We start from the raw sequence: 19464 nt of genomic DNA, 5'->3' as shown, positions 1-19464 counted from the left end.
TTCAGATTTACTCAAAGAGCTTTTTTTTTTCTTAATTTTCAGGAAGAAAAATCATCTTTCTATTTTATTTGTCAATTTTTCTCTATTTACCTTCTGATCAAACCGCTGGGTGCCATTTTCTGCTTCATGAATACACCACATGAGCAAATACTGTACATATAATGTAATGTTTCTTTTTTTTTATGTCCTCCATCTCCAAGAAGAAACGTCAAATTCCTGCTCCATGTTTCTTTTGGGGTGTATTTCAGTACGCAGGCCTCAATTAAAAGATTAGGAATATGCTTTGTCGCTGAGCCAGTTTCTTATCTGCAATATGTTGTAAGAGAAATATGTGGTATTACACAGTCAGTCTATGATGAGTGTAAGCATTAGACAAGCAAACGCCCCTTTCTGTCTGTCTGAGCCTTCACCTGCCTCAAAGGGACAAAAAAAGAAGATTTACAAGTGAAATTGTTTAAACAAAGTATAAATCTGTTTAATTCAATAAAATATCAAGTACAATTAAAGCATTTCACCTTTCAATATTAAATAATTAGACTTATTTCATTCATTGCCAATACTATTACAAAGAGTTGCATCATTTCACTGCAGCACAACTCTTCCCTTGACAACCACTGCTCCAAATACACACAAAAAATGTAGAAATTCACTCGCATGTACGTAAAACCTGCACAGAAATACTGCATACACACACACAAAAAGAAAACAAAAATCACATCTGAGAATAAAGCTAAGGTGACATGTGAAGAGTCGTGAATGATTGCGCAATACATGCACCCACTCCTTCAGTCCCATTCAAAGTGTCCTTGTAAACTGGTGGTCGCCGTCTTCACCTGTGAAGCGTACCGTTTTCAGCACAGTGGATTCCCTTTAAAGTCCACCGATGATCAGACAACAGCACGGAGATCCGTGCAGAGTCTCCGGTGTGTGAATGTGTGTGTGTGTGTTTTAACACTGTCCGGTGGCAGAGAGCAGGTTGCGCAGGGTGGCCAGCTCTCTGGACAGCTGCTCCACTCGCTTTTGTAAACGATCGTTCTCAGCGGCCAGTTCCAGCACTTTGTGTTGAGTCTCCAAGTTGCGCATTTTGGCTTTGTCCCTGCTCTTCCTCACGGCGAGGTTGTTCCTCTCCCGCCTCACCCTGTACTCTTCACTGTCCTTGTCCAGACGTTTCTTTGCCTTCCCGCTTGACATTTTGCCGCTGTGCGATGGTGACCTGCTTTTACCTGACGGAGCAGGTGTGCCGGGCGGGCTGGAACAAGTCGAGGACGCAGTGGAGATGTTTCCGAGACTGCCACTAGTGGACTGGTAATGAATGTAGGACCTCATGTCAAAAGCAGACGAGCCGTTCTCCATCTTTGCGTCTTCCTGACTGTCTTCTCTGTCGGCGGCAACAGCAGCAGCAGGTCTGTAGCGGCTCCCGAGTTCAGGGCTCAGCACGCTATCCACGCGGGTTTCCTGCAGCTCCGGGTAACCTAGCGCGTAGGGCTCCCTGGGGTCCCTCAGGTTGTCGCACTGGCTCGTCTCCAGCTCGTTCAGTAGCGAGTAGTTCTTGTAGTTCTGCAAAGCTGCAACTCTTCTCTTGTTCTCTGCCAAGAAATCTGTGAAAACGTCCCCCTGCTGCTGCTGCGTCTGCGCCGCCAGCTGCGGGTAGTGCAAAGCTGAGTCCAGGTAAACACTGAAGTCTATCGCTCTCTCCCGCTCTTCAATGCCCAGCTCCGTCATCGAGTCACCGAGCCTCCAATATGAGCCGCCGCCGATGGGGCTGATAACGCTGTCTCTACTGTGGATAGCAAAGCTGCCCTCCTCGTAGAAGCCGGCCACTTCCATGGATCTTAACACCCGCCGGATTGCAGAAGCATGGAGGGCTGAGGTGAGACGCCCTGTGTGTTTTGGGTTGAGCTGTGAGATGCGTCTGAATGTGGTGAGTCTATAGCCCCCGTGACAACATGCAGTAAACTACTTTGAAGAACTTGTGCTCTGGGAGTGAGAGGAATTGACAGGTTCTTCCTGTCTCGAGGGGTTTTATTTTTTCTTGCGAGGGGCGGAGCTCAGGTATGTGACGCGCAAGGCAAGTGGACAACCTGTGCTGTTCTTCGAGGATCTTTGGCACACTGAACTGCGCTTGAACACAATAAAAAGCAAGTTTAAGCACTTAAGCGGTTTTTTCTGTCTTTCTCCCCCTTCCCTGTTTGTTTGGTGGTATTGTAGCACTTGGCTACAACAGGAGTGTCAAGATAGGAAATGCAATCATTTGTATGATTTAAAAAAAAACGAAACTTAACTTAAAAAGCAAAATAAAAGTGAAAATATTATCGCACAACGGTGAGTACTTAACCAAGAGCGCAATAACGAAAACAAAACCATATGTTAGTAATTATTTTAAACCAGTTCTGACATCGGGTCCCATCACGCCCTCTACAGTCAGATCTCATCAACTCGACAATAATGGAAAAATTCCACTCGGCATGTTTACCATTTTCTAACTTCGTGCGTAATCGTCTCATAACAACGATACTCATGAGCGCAGCCCCTGACAGCTGTTTCCTTTGAGCTGACTAGATTAAACCAGTATGCTGTTCTGTGGTAGACCCCTATAAGATGATACATCTCTTCCAGCACTGTATCAGGGTCAAGGTGGGTGTAATGAGAAATTTAGTGAATCTGGTCTATGTCTACCTATGACAGTCCAGTGGCTCCACGTCTGAACCCAGGCTCACTGCGCAAAGATAACAATTCTCCCAGAACATACAATCTAGAATAAAGCCCAACATCCCAGTGTTACCAGTCACACGTGGCCTCTGAATTGGATTTACAGTCAGCACTATCTGTTTTCTTAGACATGCAATTCCGATAAGGAAAGAATTCCCAAAAAAGGTCCTTTGATGGAGAACCGGAGATGGTGGTGGTGGTGGGTGTGTGTGGTGGGGGCGACTTGTAAGAAACCCGAGATGCAGCGTGAACAGCGAAGTTAAGCGGCGAAGTTAAGAGACATAGTTATGGATTAAGTCTTACTGCCACCTGCTGGTGACAAGAGTCATTATAACTGACTCAAAACCGAGGTTTTGAGTTCCTGGCCAACATCCAATCTGATTTCAAGTAGACCTGAGCTGTTAAATCACTGAATAATAACGTATACACATTTTCTCTTTTTTACATTTAAAAGAACTATCCGCTTGTTTCAAGTTTACTAAAATGAGATTTATGTAAAGGGACAGACTCTTACACACACCCACAGCTGAGCTGTTACTAATTTGTGAAACACTTTTGGTGCCTCTTTTTCAAAACCTTCTATCACCGTTTCCCCACATTATTAGGTACACTTCTTCTACAACTAGGAAAAATATTTAATCTGCCAATCACATGGCGGAAACTGGGCGCATTTGCCGTACAAATCTCACTTGTGTCTGTTTTTCTGATTAAAGGGAACCTGTTATACTAATTCCCAGCTTTGTATTTTCATGTTTGGACTGCTACTAGAGAAGCCTCCCTTCGCCCACTGTCTGAAACAAGCTGTTTAGCTTCCTTCTCGCTCGACTTAATCCAACTTTCTTCTGATTGGCTGTTCCTGGTAAATATTTGAATATCAGGGGTGAGGTTGTTGCGCCCACTGCGAAGACCATATAAGGATTTCCCCTGGCACTGACGTCATCAAGAGTAAGAAGAACTGTCTGAAGTATGAGCTTTTGGCCCCCAGAGACTGTTTGTGCATACACTGACCTATTTGTAGCAGAATACACACTCACTGACCGCTTTATTAGGTACACCTGTTCAACCGCTCGTTAACGCACACATCTAATTAGTCAGTGCATTTATGCATGTAGACATGGTCGAGATGACCTGTTGAAGTCCAAACTGAGCATCAGAATGTGGAAGAAAGGTGTTTTAAAATGACTTTGAATGTGGCTGGTCTGAATATTTCAGAAACTACTGATCTACTGGGATTTCCCAAACAACCATCTCTAGGTTTTAATTTTTCCTCTTTGGGGATCAGAGGGATTACCTGCCACATGTTGTTTTAAATCTTATAATGTGTCACGTTATTTTTTAAATAACCAATGAACCGTTAAGACACCTTACCTGAGCATATACTGGCAACTTTATACGCAGCTGAAGCATCACAGGTGACAGATATCACTGTAACACCTGTTCCTGTTTTCAGCAGTGATGTGGCACTTGCTCAAGATTTGGGGTCAACAAAGGAATACCTGAAGGATTTAGCAGCTTAACACTTTTGTTGATAATGGTTGCCAAGTTGATGTCTGTGATTACACATAGTTGCAGTGAAGGCTTAAACGTGATGAAAAAACAGATGACAAAAGGTCAGATTTGTCAGAGTGCCTAACATACAAGACAAAAAAACAAACACATAGATCTACAGTGCATGATGTGATAATAGAATATCAACATGATCATCAAAACTGAGAACACTGTCCAAAATGGTAACATTGCTGTTTTTCACGCTGTATTTCAGAGAAAGGGATGACAAATATGACCACATTTTTCTGTCTCTGACTTTTTGGATCAACAACAAAGTTTCTGTTTTGTTTCTGTTCTAAAAGGTTTGGAGGCATCCAGCAGTTAATGTCATCAGTGCAGGTAAGATCATCAGAGGAAAATGCTGAGTACAAATGTACATCATCTGTGTAGGAATGGCAGGATATATTATGATTCCTTATGATAGTAACAAGCAGAACCATGTAAAGGTTAAGGAATAAAGGACTGAGGACAGACCCTTGAGGAACCCCAGTTGAATTTATCTTATTCTGTGGATCTAAAACCACTAACTGATCCATAAAATGTTCTATAGGTGTGAAGTTTTTATGACCTGTTAAAACCAACTGAGTCATGAAGGTTTTGGTTTAAAATTTCACGATGTGTCAAAAAAAGAGAGATGACACAACCCTCTATCTGAAAAATGAACTCATTAACTCCCTTTTACCTTCCATGTGATCAACCACTTCCCCAAAGCCTCAGGTCTCTAGCTGAATATAAATAAATGTGAGATACTGGCTCTGCATGAGTCCCCCCTGCAGTCAATATGTAATACACATTTAAAAGGAAGTGAAATGTTATGGAATTATACAGATGAGATAGGAACTGAAAATAGGAATATTTGTGTTGGTATAAGAAATATAAACCAGTTCAAAATATTCATTTTAAACTGATTGCCGCAGAGGGACATAGCAAAGCAATAAAAGCAGCTTTCAGCTACTCCGTTTCCACATAGCACCACGTGTTTGATTTGGCATAGGTTTTTAATGCTTATTTATTTATTTATTACAACAGATGTGCTTATGGACACACACTCCAAAATGGATGGCTGTGTCTGGCTTTAATTGAGCCAGCCAAATTTTCTTGCTAAGCAAACGTGTTAACCACTACACCATTGGAGGCATAAATGTAACATGTGATATGGTTAAAAATTATAAAGATGTTGGGGCTAATGCCATTTTTTTTAATAATACGAATAGTACTTCAAACTGAGATGGTTTAGAACCTTCATTCTGAACAGACACTATACTTTTGAACGTTATTCCCAGTGTGATTTTTGGAAAAGGGGCTCAAACAGACTTTGTTTGCAGTTCTTTATCAGTTAAACTCACAGATTTCTATCAGCAGGTCATTCTCTACTGGAAATGAATCTATAGCCATACCTTTTGTCCACACAACACATCTGTGTGGAACTCCAGATGCATTAGACTTGGTACGATATCTGTGTACGGATGTAGCTCATTTTATGGATTAGAACGGTAATCTATTACAGCCTGAGGTGTACTGAAAAAAATTCAAGTTAGTATGCACTGCTAAGAGTTATAAAACATTGACAAGAGCCATCTGGGTCCCTCTGAGATCAATGATTAAAGAAGACACTGTGTACTCTAGGACTTCTCCCAGACTGACAATAATTGACTTTTGTGATAGCAGGTGCACAAACAAAGTTATCAGAAATATTTTATTAGACAAAATGTATCATAACCCAGTAAAAAGGAATTATATCATGAGGAAGCTCAGGTGTTGCAGAGAAATATGTTTCACTTCCTCTCCTAAATGAGATTTACCCAACTAATGAATACATAAAGCTGAAATTTTATTTGGATGTGAACTCTGGTTTACAAAAGTTATTGAAAGTGTGGACCTCATGATTCTATTTTTATTCATTTAATTTCTAGAACAACGTGTGAAGCTGGCTGCAGTCCAGGCTGCTTCAATGCCCACATTTAACAATGACTTAAATTAAATTTGAAATTATTATCAATCAATCCTAAATTGGATTCAATTATCTGGATTGTGGTATCATTAGGGATGTCTTTTATTCACAAATACTTGCATTCAATTTTTAATTTAAACCATGCATAAACATGGCTGGTTATTTTAAGTTTAATGCACCGTTTGAGTGTCTAGTTTCTTTTTTTTTGTACACTGGTTTTGTACATAAATATTCTTAGTGCCTTATTTCACTGTGTGGTTGTTCATAAAGAAAGTTGTCTAAAAACTCCGCTTCCCGTTAATTCCATTGCACAGATATTGACTGCAACTCACGTAGAACACCAGGAGAGGGCGCTCAAGATAGTGTTGAGGGTGACTGGAAGTAAAGGCATTTACAAATACTTCTAAGACAGAAAATGCCACATATAATTTCAGTTTTCACTAAACGGTATCGATAGTGCGTTCGCATTGAAATAAAAGTTCATTTTTTTCTTACAGGAGAGTATAATTTGCAGATAAAATTCTAGCATTCTGTCAATGTTGCTGATTGGTTAGTTAAGGATTTACGACAAGATAGACTCCCTTGACGATACCCATTAATAAGCCTCTACTAGTAATGAATATTTGATTTAGAAGCGTATTTATATTAACACAGGAACTTAAGCGTGTGTAAAACAAAATAAAACAAATAAGTACTTTTTTCTTGTGGTCTCCGTGGCTGCAAGCTTCATGGCTGAAATGAAAATGTCATATACCGTACCGTAAAGTGGCACACAGTGCGGTGACCTACCCAAAGTAGAAAGAAATGTACGATTTTTTTTTAAGGAATAGCTGTAAATTGTATCAGCGCCTTAAAACATTATTGGCCTTAGTGAAGGTTACTGTTTACTGCACTAAATTTGCGTTTCCTGCTCATTCTGGACTACCGCGGGCACGAGCAGAGCGGGCTCTAGACAGCACGGGTGGGGTCAGGAAATTCGATCGCGCCCCTCGCAGCCCCCTTCCCTATTGGTCACTTGGCTGCCTGTGAAGTAACCAAGCAGCCAACTGGCTGTTGATTGGTAGCTGCGTTCAACGGCTTGCACCTCATTGGCTGAAAACATTGCGCTGTCTGTGGGCTGAGAAGTTGGTGATTCTGTTGGTTCCTGGTGGTGAGTAGAGAGATTGAAGGGGCCGGGCCCATAGCGGAAAGAAATGGCGAGTATGGTTAACGAGAACGAGTGTGGAGGGGAAACACAGAGCCTTGAGCCACAGGGACCGGGCCGGGGAGCGGCCAGATGGGGTCCACAACACGCCGGTGCCCGAGAACTGGCTAATTTGTACTCGCCAGGTGAGTCGATCCTCTCCGCTGCAGCTCCGTCTAATGGGCATGTTCACCGAGTGGCGGTGTGACATAACGACGGTCTTTATTCAGTCACCAAGAAACAAACTGCTAAAACTACTAAACGAAAAGAAGCAGATTGTATTTAACTGCTCCACTTAAATGACACCGAGCAGTCGTCGGCAGTATGGGTGTATTACAGCCACGGTGCTGTCGTGACACAAGAGGAAATTATGTCAGAGTGGCTGAATTTGTTTTCGAGTGGCTGTGCTGCTTTGACATTTCGAGCATCAGGGAGAGAGGTTATAGAAGAATACACTGCCTCTGCTTTAGGCTCAGAAACCTCGTCTGGTCACGGAGCTGCTGTGACCTTTCGTATCTGTGCTGTTGTTGGTTGCCAAGTCAGCACACACGGGCTGCAAACACAACCAAAAACTCATGCTCTGAATTGTTTGGAGAGCTCCATCGGTCACCCTGTCAAAACACTCAGTGGTGTTTCACGCCCATCATAAAAATGCATTTTCACAATGGCAACTGAAACTAGGTTTTGCATGTGACTGATTAGAAACTTATTTTAGTTCCTGGGCCACATGCAGCCCCCGTTTGATCTTAAGTGGGCCAAACTGGAAACACTGCATTAAAAACACCCAGGAAGTCTTTAAAGTCTTAAAAAATGCCCCAAAAGTAGAGGCTAATGCATGGTTATTGGGTGCTGTTGATTGCTCCTGTTTGTTTTAGGATACTTTTTCATGGCAGGTTTTGGACCTTCAGTGAGAGAATATGAGGAATAATAATCATAGTATCAGTATTCGGACTCACAAATGTCAGCAAATTCCTGGAAGGAGATTTGACGAAACTGACCAAAACAAAGGCTGATGTCCGCAGGAGGGAAGAACGTCTCATCATTTTATTTGTATCTGGCAACTGGCACTGGATACATTATTAACACATAATGCACCAACACAAATGCTGGCAAACACTTAACATAGGTAATGTCGGTTAGGCAAAAGTCTAAATCAGGCCTTAGAGAGAGGGTGAGGAGACATGTGAAGGGAGTTGGGAGCAGAGCAGCTGCTCCCCTGAAAGAGCCAGCTGAGGTGGGTCAGGCATCGTTTCCTAGGTGCCTTCCCTTGGAGGTTTTCTAGGTACGTTCCTCTGGGAAGAGATCCCGGGATAGAACCAGAATTCACTATGTCATCTGCATTGGGAACACCTTGGGGACCTGGCAGGAATGAGATATGTTACTGGAAACATAATGATGTTCTGGAATACCCAGTGCATGTCTGGAGCCACAAAAATTTGACTTAAGCAGAACAAAACTGATGAATGTTTCTCAACGTTAGGGCTTTCTTAACAGCTCAGCAAAGAGCACCAATATCACTGACTAACATTTCTGACCAAAAGCAATGCAAATTCACGTTAGGCAAGGAAAGTGATAAAACCACAGACTATGATGGAGCGGGTAGATAAGCTGCCATGTTCAGCTGTGTGTCTGGTCAATAACACAGCTGGCTCATGTTTCCTGCTTCGGCTGTTGAGTGACTCTTTGGTGGCAGAGGGGGTGAGATAAACACCATCTTTAGTGTTGCTGAATTCGCCAGTGGATTTCTGTTCATTTGTTGTGTGCATTAAATCTCATGCTTATAGTGTCTCTGGGGTGTGCATCCGACTGGTGGATGATAGGGCCACGGCAGACAAGATCTGCTGAAAGCTGAATTAATCAAATGTTTTGTGGGCTAAATTATCATCAGATCATTCTAATTGTTTTTAATGTTTTGGTAAAATCGTTATGGTTTCACAAGTGGGGCATGACAGAAAAAAATAAGCACCACAGTTTAATGGAACATACATTTGTTCGGGACAGATTTATTGGAGCGTAAGCTGATGTAAATATAAAACAGCCAGTAACAATGAGGTCACACGTTAATGAGGGTTAATGCAACAAACTAGTGTTATATTTTTTAATGAATAAATCGAAATGCTTCAAAAATGTGAGTTGGTTCAAAAGGAGTTAGCGCATGCTCAAAATTTCCCCTTTGACAAATATTAAAATCTGTGGGATAAGCACTAAACTACTGAGTTTTTTTTAAAAGGAATAAGTCCTATTCACCCACTCCTTTTACTAAGATCTAGTCTTGTGGTTTAACACTGTGTTTGCTGCTTTTTTGCTGTTTTGTTTCTAGGTCACTAAATTACAGTCTTTGTGCTGTAACATGTGGACAGGTATTTCAGGCCCTGCTGCTCATTATTGTCAAAGAACAGAGGAATGCTGCCACATCAGACAAACACGCAGAGTCGTTTCCTAACCTTTGAACATCACTGGAATATCTGCACTGAAAATGCTGCACAAGTGATTGAATTTGTCACTAAAAAGCTCCTGTTTCTTGTTCTTTAAGGCAAAAGATGTCAAGAATGGATCAGTGTCATCCTCTGCTTCTCTCTCATGGCCTTCAACCTCATTTACCTCCTTGCCAATTTCCATCAGGGACATATATGGTCCATCCTGCTGGGCATTGGTAAGTACTAAATTTTAAAAAACGATGTAGTCTTCTTATGTGTTATTATTTGCTGTCTCGTTTAACAAGCTTCTCTTTTTTTCTTCTTTTCAGTGGCGGGTATCCTCACTGCAGACTTTGCATCAGGATTTGTTCACTGGGGGGCTGATACGTGGGGATCGGTAGATCTACCCATCTTTGGAAAGGTATGATTTCCCATCATTTACCTCCAAATAGTCATTTTTCAAAGGGAGCATTTTCCTTAATTTGCCACATATATGCAGGCCTTTATACGTCCATTCAGAGAGCACCACATCGACCCCACAGCCATCACCCGTCACGACTTCATTGAGACCAACGGTGACAACTGCATGCTGACCATAGTCCCTCTAGCAAACATGGCCTATAACTTTCTCACCTTCTCACCTGGTGAGTTTCGTATCAACAAAGCATTATCTCCACCGTGACAATGCTCTAATCTGATAAAAAAAATAAAACGGTTTCTTTAAGAAAAGGGCAGGAAGGCAACAGCAAACAAACTACCATGTTTGTCTTCTTTTACCTGCAGCGGAGATTTACCATATCTACCCCCTGTACTGCTACCTGTATGCACTGGCCATCTTTGTGACTCTTACCAACCAGATTCACAAGTGGTCTCACACATACTTCGGGCTGCCTCGTTGGGTTGTGTTCCTGCAGGACTGCCACATCATCCTTCCCCGCAAGCACCACCGCATCCATCATGTCTCTCCTCACGAGACCTACTTCTGCATCACTACGGGTTTGTAGTATTATTTCGTCAGGATTACCCAGACCTTTTCTCACACTACCCAACCAAACTCTGTCTACCCACTTCTACTATGTTTGCATGTTCACATGGAAGATTTGCTACATTAGGGCTTAGTCATACAGGCCCAGAGACTGGTTGTTGACCCTTTGGCAACTGCTGTGCGCTAAGGAAACGTGTATTCCCTGACCAGCTGGTAAAGGTTGCTGGCTGTTGCAGGGCGAAAACGGTTGCAAAGAGGGTGCTTCATGTCCAGGCTTGCATGACTGACTTTGGGTTGTAGTGCTTTACAAAACCTCCCAACAATGAAGCTGCACCTGTGCTGACTTACTGACAATGTGTTTGTCATGAAAACTGCTCCTTGCGCAGTTAGATTGTGTGTAAATACATGTACATTTATCTGCCAACTGCTCAAAATAAGATCAGTACTCTGTATTTAAGCCCATACTAAGTGTGTAATTAAAAATTGTCCTAAAGTTCTGTATTTAAACAGGCTGGGTTAATAATTAAGTTAATAATCTTTTTTTGTTCCACACTTGGGTCTTAAAAGTGAGTGATTATTTCACCTTGCTGTAATGCCTGATTTAAGGTATCTTCGGAACCTGTGGGCAAAAGAGAGGCTTTTTTTGATTGCAGCCCGCCTGTAGTCTGAGCAAGCTTTAGTAACATGTTTATAAACTGTCTGAGTGGAGAACAAAAAAGGAACTTATTGACCTAAATTCAATTTAGAAACCACTGGTTACCCAGAGCCCGGTCATTAACAGGAAGTTTTGATGCAGGTATAGGATATCCGGCTGCACGTGCAGCCCGGAGACATTGGCGGTTGATCGCAAAAGCAAAGTCACAGAGTAGCTGAGGGATTCTCAGTAGTAGAAATATCGGATATGGTTAGTTAGTGGAAAGGGTTATATTATTACAGATTTCCAGAGCTTATCAGAGTTAAAAAAAAATAAGAATATGTTTCAAAGAAAGAAGGTTAGGGCAGGTTTTATAGTTTTCCATTGTGTGTTTATTTCTGTTGAAAGATGGGTTTTGACCCTACATCTTCATTAAGAGTGCTTCGCTCAGTGTTATGCACTGAGTGAGTGGGTCTGACTTAAGAAAGACAGACAGAATAAGGGATGTAATTAAAGATGATTTGAGAGTTAATGTTTGTTTTTTAATTCTCCAGGTTGGCTGAACTACCCTTTGGAGAAGCTGGGTTTCTGGAGATACTTGGAGGATCTCATCCAGGGTGTGACAGGAGAGAAGCCGAGGTCGGACGATCTGAAATGGGCTCAGAAAGTCAAGTAACACAGCGGGCTAACTGCACCCTACCTCAGACAACACTGGGTCCGTCCAGGCTTCTCATCCCTTTTTTCCCCCCACACTTAGTTTTTCTTCCTATGGACTTACAATCTAACACTTTCTGATGCCATAGCTTTAACTATTGCACATTGTTTTTCTTTTTTTCAAAAGGAGGGCTTTGTTGGTGGAATTTTTCATCACTCTCACACAGATAATATTTAAAAATAAATGCAATATATCCTTGAAACTTTATATATTTAACACAGCCCATCACTTTTTAGGGGTTTTGCTAAGGAAGAGCGATCATATACATTTGAAATCACTTTCTAAGGAAATCAAATATTTTCTCCACATAAAAAAAAAAAATCAAACTCAACAAAAAAAATACTTGAAAGGTTAAACTCTTTGCTTCTCCAGAGCCACAGCTGTTAATTTGAAGTGATGATGAATCACATTATATTTAGCTCAGCTTTATTTTCTGTGGATCTGTTTCTGCATCTCCACTTTATCAAGGATCTACTTGATGTGCAAGTGATTTTAGGCTTGAATTTTATTTAGGTCACGGTGCGTAGTCAGGCTGCAGTGATGTAGGACTTTTTGGAAGCTTTACCAATTTTGATATCTAAAGATCAAATTGATAAATATTACTGTTACATTTATTGTATACTTGCACATTTGGGTTCAGCTCAGCCCACTTTTGACACTCTTTAAAAGCGAGGTAAAGATGCGTTCAAGGATGATTAATATAAACAGTTTCTAAAACACAGCCATATTTAATTGTTTAATCTGGGGCGTGTCAACCCCCCCAAAAATGACTCCAAAAATACTGAGAAACATAGACGGTGTAAAAGATGGACGTAGCCACAGTGAGGTCACCCAGAAGTCAGTGAACTGCAGACTTGTTGGTTGACGACTTGTCAATCACAAATGGTCAGCTAATGGATTATTATCCTTTCTGAAACTTAGAATGAGCAAAATGTATTTAATATTTTATCTAATATGATCAGATCCATAAAAGCATTTCTTGGAGGCCATTAAAAAGAACGTATATTTAAAGCACTTCCATGTTGGCTTCATGTCCTAGGAGCTGCGTCCATCTTTTATACTTTCCTAACAAAGAGGAGATGTTACCACGAGATGCTAAAGGAAAAGAAACCCTCCCCTAAAAAAAATCAAAAGAAAAGCTAACTGCTCCTGTCGGATCATAGTGGTATTTTCAATTTCATTTGTGGATCTTTGCATGTGATCCAACCATTGAAAAAGTCATTTTCAAGCAAAACCATTTGATTTGAAAGGCTTGTAAAAATTTACAAAACTGCAGTCATCACTGATGTTAGGTCATTATAAATTTGGGGCAAATAGAAATAAATTCGGTTGTTGTATCTGCTGGGTTAGTCTGGCCCTAAAATCAGACGATCATGTGCCCTCCATGCAAACAAACCAGTTTTCAGGAAAGAGGCACATGCAGTTTTTTGTCAAGCTGCCTTACACGCCGCATATGCAGTACTTCTGTTTGTTTTTGGTTCAGCTGCAGCTCTTTTTGTTGTGATGTTGCATTGTTCTGTCATTCTGGGGTTTGTATCTCGCATGGTGAGACGCAGACACTCCAATGTTACGTGTCAGCTTTATGTGATACCGTTTTCACTCCGTGCTTCTCGCTATTGCTTGTATCGTGGAAGGAGACTGTCAGGTTCAGAGCATAACATTCCCGCTGACCAACGTTGCCACCGTGTACCTTCTCGGTAACTGACGAGCAGGCTCGGTGATTGTTTCAAGGGCTTCACTGAAGGGTGACGATCTTGGAGTTTCCTTTAAAATGTCTAGATGAGATTAATTGGTTGAAAGTTTTAATGTTTCAGTCATTGATTTGTAAATGTATTGTACAGCAATTAACTATGCATTGTAATAAGAGGCCCTTAATTATATGTCTTAACTCATCTGATTAGGTTCAAATGCCTTTCTTTTTCTATAGTTTACACATATTTGCTAAATCAGAAGAACAGGAGTTTAAAAATTTAGCTACTTAAGAAATTGCATGACAATTTTTCTTTTTTCTAATTAAGATGTCACACAGACGAAAGAATGCATGCATGCATATAGCATGTCGGCTTGTGCAAGCAATGCACTGGGTCACCAGCTTTCCTTTGAGTTTGTGCAAAAGCAGTCATGAATGGGGAGGATTGCGCTCGCTCCAGAGGAAACTAATCGTACTGCTTTTAAGAAATGACCCCAAACTTTGACCAAATGGTCCCATGTCTGAACCACCAAAGTGTTATCTTCATTCCAAGGAAATCCTGGCAAAGTTTTTCAGGCGGAAATGGGAGAAGGTAACCTTCTTAGGTTGACTGGGTTAAAGGCTTACTTGTTAAGCTTAAAGTAGACAGATTAATGATCATTACAGTTACGTTTGCAGCCAAAGTTCTGCTTTATGTTACGTGATATTCCACTTTTAGAATCCTTCATACTTGATTATATAGGATTATTTACCATAGGTCAGCAGCAGGAGTACACTGCAGACTGCATCGTGCTTGTAGAGTATTGTGAGAAGCAGTTCTGTGTGCGCTTGGTAGTGTCATTTTGCTGGTAGATGGATGGTGTGACTGCATTAAAGTTTAAGGCCCGCTTGAGTTCTACTCCTGTAGTTCTTCTTGGTCAGTATTAGGCAAAATGTTTGTGCACTGTTACACTGCGGTGAGTGAACGCGTTAGAGCCTTTACAGACAACTTTCCAAGTGGGAATCTTGGCGTTGGCTTTGCTGGATGTTTCAGTGCTTCAGCAAGTTGCTTTTTGTGATCTTATAAAGGTAATGGCAGTTTAAAGGATGCTTTGTGCTTTTATAAATCAGCAGAATAGAAAAAAATAAGGATAGAGGGTGGAAATGATAGATATGACATGCTGTCATTCATTTGGAAACTGACAACTTTATTTTAAATATGTATGATGAGCTCAGAAGGAACCCAAACCATAATAATCTTTTCTTGGAGAAAGACTGGACATCTGTTGGTGTGTACGGCTTTCATGGTGAATAACATGGTTGTGAGTGTGGCTCTAACATGCATAAGCTTTCTTCTTACTCTCCAGATGATCTCAGGATTGTGGTTAGATGAATTAAAGTAATTGTGAAAAACAAATTCCTTTTTTTGTGAAGTTAAGGCCATTATTTCAGAAGTAAAAGTCATGTACATCAGATTTTTTTTAAAATCCAGAGTAGTCACATTATCGTAGATGCTTTCTGGGATCTATTGTTACCATAAATCAGTACAGTTAACTTGGCCACTTGTTATTGAGGTAGAATTTGTGATCGAGCTGTATTTGGATTTTCCGCTTAGAGACAGTGAACTTTCAGCAGTGGATTTGAACGGTGTTTTGCGACAGTATGTGGTCAATTAAGTATTTTTTTTTTTCGCACCTGAAAAATTTAGTGAGAGCAAATGAAGATGTTAGTAAGTGAGATGGGCAGTCGGAATCTCTCCTGTAATGGTCCTCGGACTTTATTGAATCGCCTTATCCTCTTGCCAACAATGTGGGAAAAGAGTTCATTGACTGACTTTAAATTGCTCATGATTTGACTCTTGCTTCTTCTGAGGTAAGGTCCATGTGGATGTTGTTGTTGTTGGTTATGTACACCGGTGGTGGGGATGGAGTTTTAGATATCAGATTAATGCCTTGATGCCTTTTTGTTGTCTTCCAGTTGGAGGACTTACAGTGTAAATAATATACTGTATTTATAAATAAACTAATAAACATATTTCTGTGTTTTTCTTTCTGTTATCATTATTATTTTTATTTAGTTTAAGGCTGGGAAAAAAGTGTATTATTTAATCTGTTTTAGGAACTTGTGACGATTTCACAGGGTAAATGGCCTGTATTTGTATAGCGCTTTACTAGTCCCTAAGGACCCCAAAGCGCTTTACACATTCAGTCATCCACCCATTCACACACACATTCACACACTGGTGATGGCAAGCTACATTGTAGCCACAGCCACCCTGGGGCGCACTGACAGAGGCGAGGCTGCCAGACACTGGCGCCACCGGGCCCTCTGACCACCACCATTAGGCAACAGGTGAAGTGTCTTGCCCAAGGACACAACGACCGAGACTGTCGGAGCCGGGGCTCGAACCAGCAACCTTCCGATTACAAGACAAACTGCCAACTCTTGAGCCACGATCGCCCACGTGCACAAGTACACAGAACACCACCTTCTCATACATAATAATTCTATTTTTTAACCTTGTGATGAAATTTTAAAAAGCTAATTTGTATATACAGTTTTAATTTGAGTTATATTAGCAAATCTTTTTGCAATGCATTCTTTCAAAATGTATAGTGCAATTTATTTATTTTTTACATGGGGAAAAAATCACACCAATAAAGTCTCTAAAACTTGCAAAAACTCACATATCAAACATGATACACTTAGCATTAAAGGGTTAAATCAACTGCTTGATTGTGTTTATATTTGCCTAAGTAAAGACTTTCTCACCATAACTTTTTGCAAAAAAGGTACAATAATCGGCAGCATCTGATGGTCTTCTGCCGCTGCTACAGGTACTTGCGTCAGTGGTTAAAACATCCACAATGAAAAGCGTATTAATAATTAATGACCCTGTCTGTACCTGGAGCCTGGCCCTCGACACATTTACTGCTAATCGATGCACTTCTCACAGACGCAGCTGTCATGTTACATTCCAGGCTTCTGTTTATTCCAAGCAAAACAAACACTTTAAATTCACTTATTCAATTAATCCTGTTCAAGCAGAACAGACAAATTATTCTGCACTCAGTTCGACTACACCATATTGAGGAGATTCTACAATAACAAAAGCATTCAGCAGTCATTTCATTAGGCACACCTGTTCTGCTGCTTGTTAATGCAAATGTTAACCAATCACATGGTACAAAGACAAATCTATTTAAGTGTGTAGACATGGTCAAAACGGTCTGCTGAAGTTCAAACCAAGCACCAGAATGGAAAAGAAAGGTGATTTAAATGTTGATGCCTGACGGGCTGAGTATTTCAGAAACTGCTGATCTGCTGGGGTTTTCCTGCACAACCATCTCAAGAGGTCACGGAGAACGATCTGAAAAAGAGAGAATATCTTTGCAGAGCTGCAATTTTCTGTGTGAAAATGCCCTGTTATCTCAGAGGTTAGAGGAGAGTGGCCAGACTGGTTTGAGCTGGTAGGAAACTAAGTCAAACAATCGTTTTATACAACCAACGCACAACAGAAAATAACCCAGGTGCCACTACTGTCTGTTAAGATCAGGAAACTGTGACTACAATTCACACGGGCTCACCAAAATTGGAAAACAGAAGAATGGAAAAAGAATTTGCCTGATCTAGTGTCTTGATTTTCTGCTGTCACGTGTCAGAATTTGGTAGAAACAGCTTTCAAGCATGAAAGCATGGATCCATTCTGCCTTGTCTCAACACTTCAGGCTTGTGATGTTTATCTAATGGTGTGACGAATATTTTCTTGGTACCCTTTGGACCCTTTAGAGCCAAATGAGCATCTTTAAAATGCCACAGTCTGCCTCATTATCGTTGCTGACCATGTCCTTCCCTTCATGACCACATTGTATCCATCATCTGATGACGGTTTTCCAGCAAGATAAAGCACAAAGCTCACAATATCTGAAACTGGTTTCTTGAACATGACAGTGAGCTCACTGTTCTCAAATGGCTTCCACAGACACCAGATCTCACAGAGAGAACCTTTGGGTTGTGGTGGGATATCATGGATATCATTGGATATCCCAGTTCTTTGATCTTTGGGCTGAAGGAAGAACAACACAATCTCAACAATCTCATCAAAACAATTCTCTTTATTCCATACACACTTTGAGCATTACAAACATCCGGACAGGAGGGTGTCCGCCAGAAGTGTCTGACCATTTCTCACATTCTTATAGCTCCGGCCCCCCTCCGCACTAAGCATTCACATTCACGCCTCTGTTAGTGCGACCCAAGGCAGCTGTGGCTACAATGTGGCTTGCCATCACCAGTGTGTGTGAATGACTGAATGTTCTGTAAAGCGCTTTGGGGTCCTTAGGGACTAAGTAAAGCGCTATACAAATACAGGCCATTTACCATTTACCATCTTTCTCTCTTACAGCACCTAAGTGACGGCCTTGGCTTCCTGTTTTAGCTCCTCCTGATGAGATGGGGCAGAAAACCTCTACAATATATTCTGTTCTCTTTGTAATCAGAAAAGGAAGGCCATGATTCGACACAAACAGCATTTCTTATAACTCAGCAGTATAATGCATCATAAAACGGTGTAATGATTTCACAATCTTTAATCCAAGGAATAATGTGGCCTATAGCCGTATAATGATTCAACAAGTCTTTGATTAGAAGTAAAAGGTGGCATAAGATAGTATAGTAATCTCACAATGTGCACCCAACAAACCTACAGCAACTGTGTGATGCTGTCATGTCAGTTAGTAGGGCTGGGTTAATTGATGACAGGGTACACCCTGGACAGGTCGCCAGTGTATCGCAGAGATAACACAGAGAGACAGACACCATTCACACTCACACCTATGGACAATTTAGAATCATCAGTTAACCCAACTGCATTCAAACTCCACACAGACAGGCTCCTGTGGAGTCAAACTCAGGACCTTCTTGCTGTGAGGCAACAGTGCTAACCACCGTGCTGCCCTGTGAATCAATAAATGATCAAAAGGGGGGAATGTGATGGCACTGGAGAGCTGCTGTACTCTGTACTGTTTTCTGAGACCTTTGCCAAGGCAAATTAAAATCTCACAGAGACAACTTGTTTTGTTTCAGATTTCCGTAACAGCTGATACTGACATAACAGTGTCACACAGTTGCTGTTGGTTTGTTGGCCGCATATCCATGATGTTCCACCACATCCCAAAGGTACTCTCTGTGAGATCTGGTGTCTGTGGAAGCCATTTGAGAACAGTGAGCTCACTGTCATGTTCAAGAAACCAGTTTCAGATATTGTGAGCTTTGTGCTTTATCTTGCTGGAAAACCGACATCAGATAATGGATACAATGTGGCCATGAAGGGAAGGACATGGTCAGCAACAATAATGAGGCAGACTGTGGTATTTTAAAGATGCTCATTTGGCTCTAAAGGGTCCAAAGGGTACCAAGAAAATATTCGTCACACCATTACATCACCGTCACAAGCCTGAAGTGTTGAGACAAGGCAGAATGGATCTACGCTTTCATGCTTGAAAGCTGTTTCTACCAAATTCTGACCCGGCCGTTTGAATGTGACAGGAGAAAATCAAGACACTAGATCAGGCAAATTCTTTTTCCATTCTTCTGTTTTCCAGTTTTGGCGAGCCCGTGTGAATTGTAGCCACAGTTTCCTGTTCTTAGCTGA

The 19464-nt window shown here is 41.2% G+C and overlaps 2 protein-coding genes across 2 annotated transcripts; one reads left to right on the top strand and one right to left on the bottom strand.

Annotated features, from left to right (window-relative positions):
* Positions 1-450: 450 nt before the first annotated feature.
* On the bottom strand, positions 451-2009 carry cebpb (CCAAT enhancer binding protein beta). Its single transcript, XM_085260267.1, has one exon. The coding sequence runs from the start codon at positions 1825-1827 to the stop codon at positions 949-951; it is 879 nt and encodes a 292-aa protein (XP_085116393.1). The 5' UTR covers positions 1828-2009; the 3' UTR covers positions 451-948.
* Positions 2010-7279: 5270 nt separating this feature from the next.
* On the top strand, positions 7280-15859 carry peds1b (plasmanylethanolamine desaturase 1b). The gene is made up of 6 exons (XM_085259933.1): positions 7280-7537; positions 9925-10044; positions 10138-10229; positions 10308-10452; positions 10592-10804; positions 11982-15859. Exons 1-6 carry the CDS (start codon positions 7402-7404, stop codon positions 12101-12103), a joined length of 828 nt encoding a protein of 275 aa, XP_085116059.1. The 5' UTR covers positions 7280-7401; the 3' UTR covers positions 12104-15859.
* Positions 15860-19464: the final 3605 nt, after the last annotated feature.

This window comes from Mchenga conophoros, linkage group LG20, assembly GCF_057382185.1.
Source record: "Mchenga conophoros isolate Kocher_MC1m ecotype Shallow Benthic linkage group LG20, M_conophoros_male_GT1.1, whole genome shotgun sequence".
Taxonomy (NCBI): Eukaryota; Metazoa; Chordata; class Actinopteri; order Cichliformes; family Cichlidae; genus Mchenga; species Mchenga conophoros.
This window is presented reverse-complemented; position numbering and strand designations above follow the sequence as displayed.

What these genes read in the sequence shown, in the direction of transcription:
- cebpb (XM_085260267.1), bottom strand. Translation starts at nt 1,827, where the DNA reads ATGGAAGTGGCCGGCTTCTACGAGGAGGGCAGCTTTGCTATCCACAGT.
- peds1b (XM_085259933.1), top strand. Translation starts at nt 7,402, where the DNA reads ATGGCGAGTATGGTTAACGAGAACGAGTGTGGAGGGGAAACACAGAGC. An exon ending in CTTTCTCACCTTCTCACCTG is followed by an intron (nt 10,453 to 10,591) that starts GTGAGTTTCGTA and finishes TTTTACCTGCAG; the next exon opens with CGGAGATTTACCATATCTAC. An exon ending in CTACTTCTGCATCACTACGG is followed by an intron (nt 10,805 to 11,981) that starts GTTTGTAGTATT and finishes TTAATTCTCCAG; the next exon opens with GTTGGCTGAACTACCCTTTG.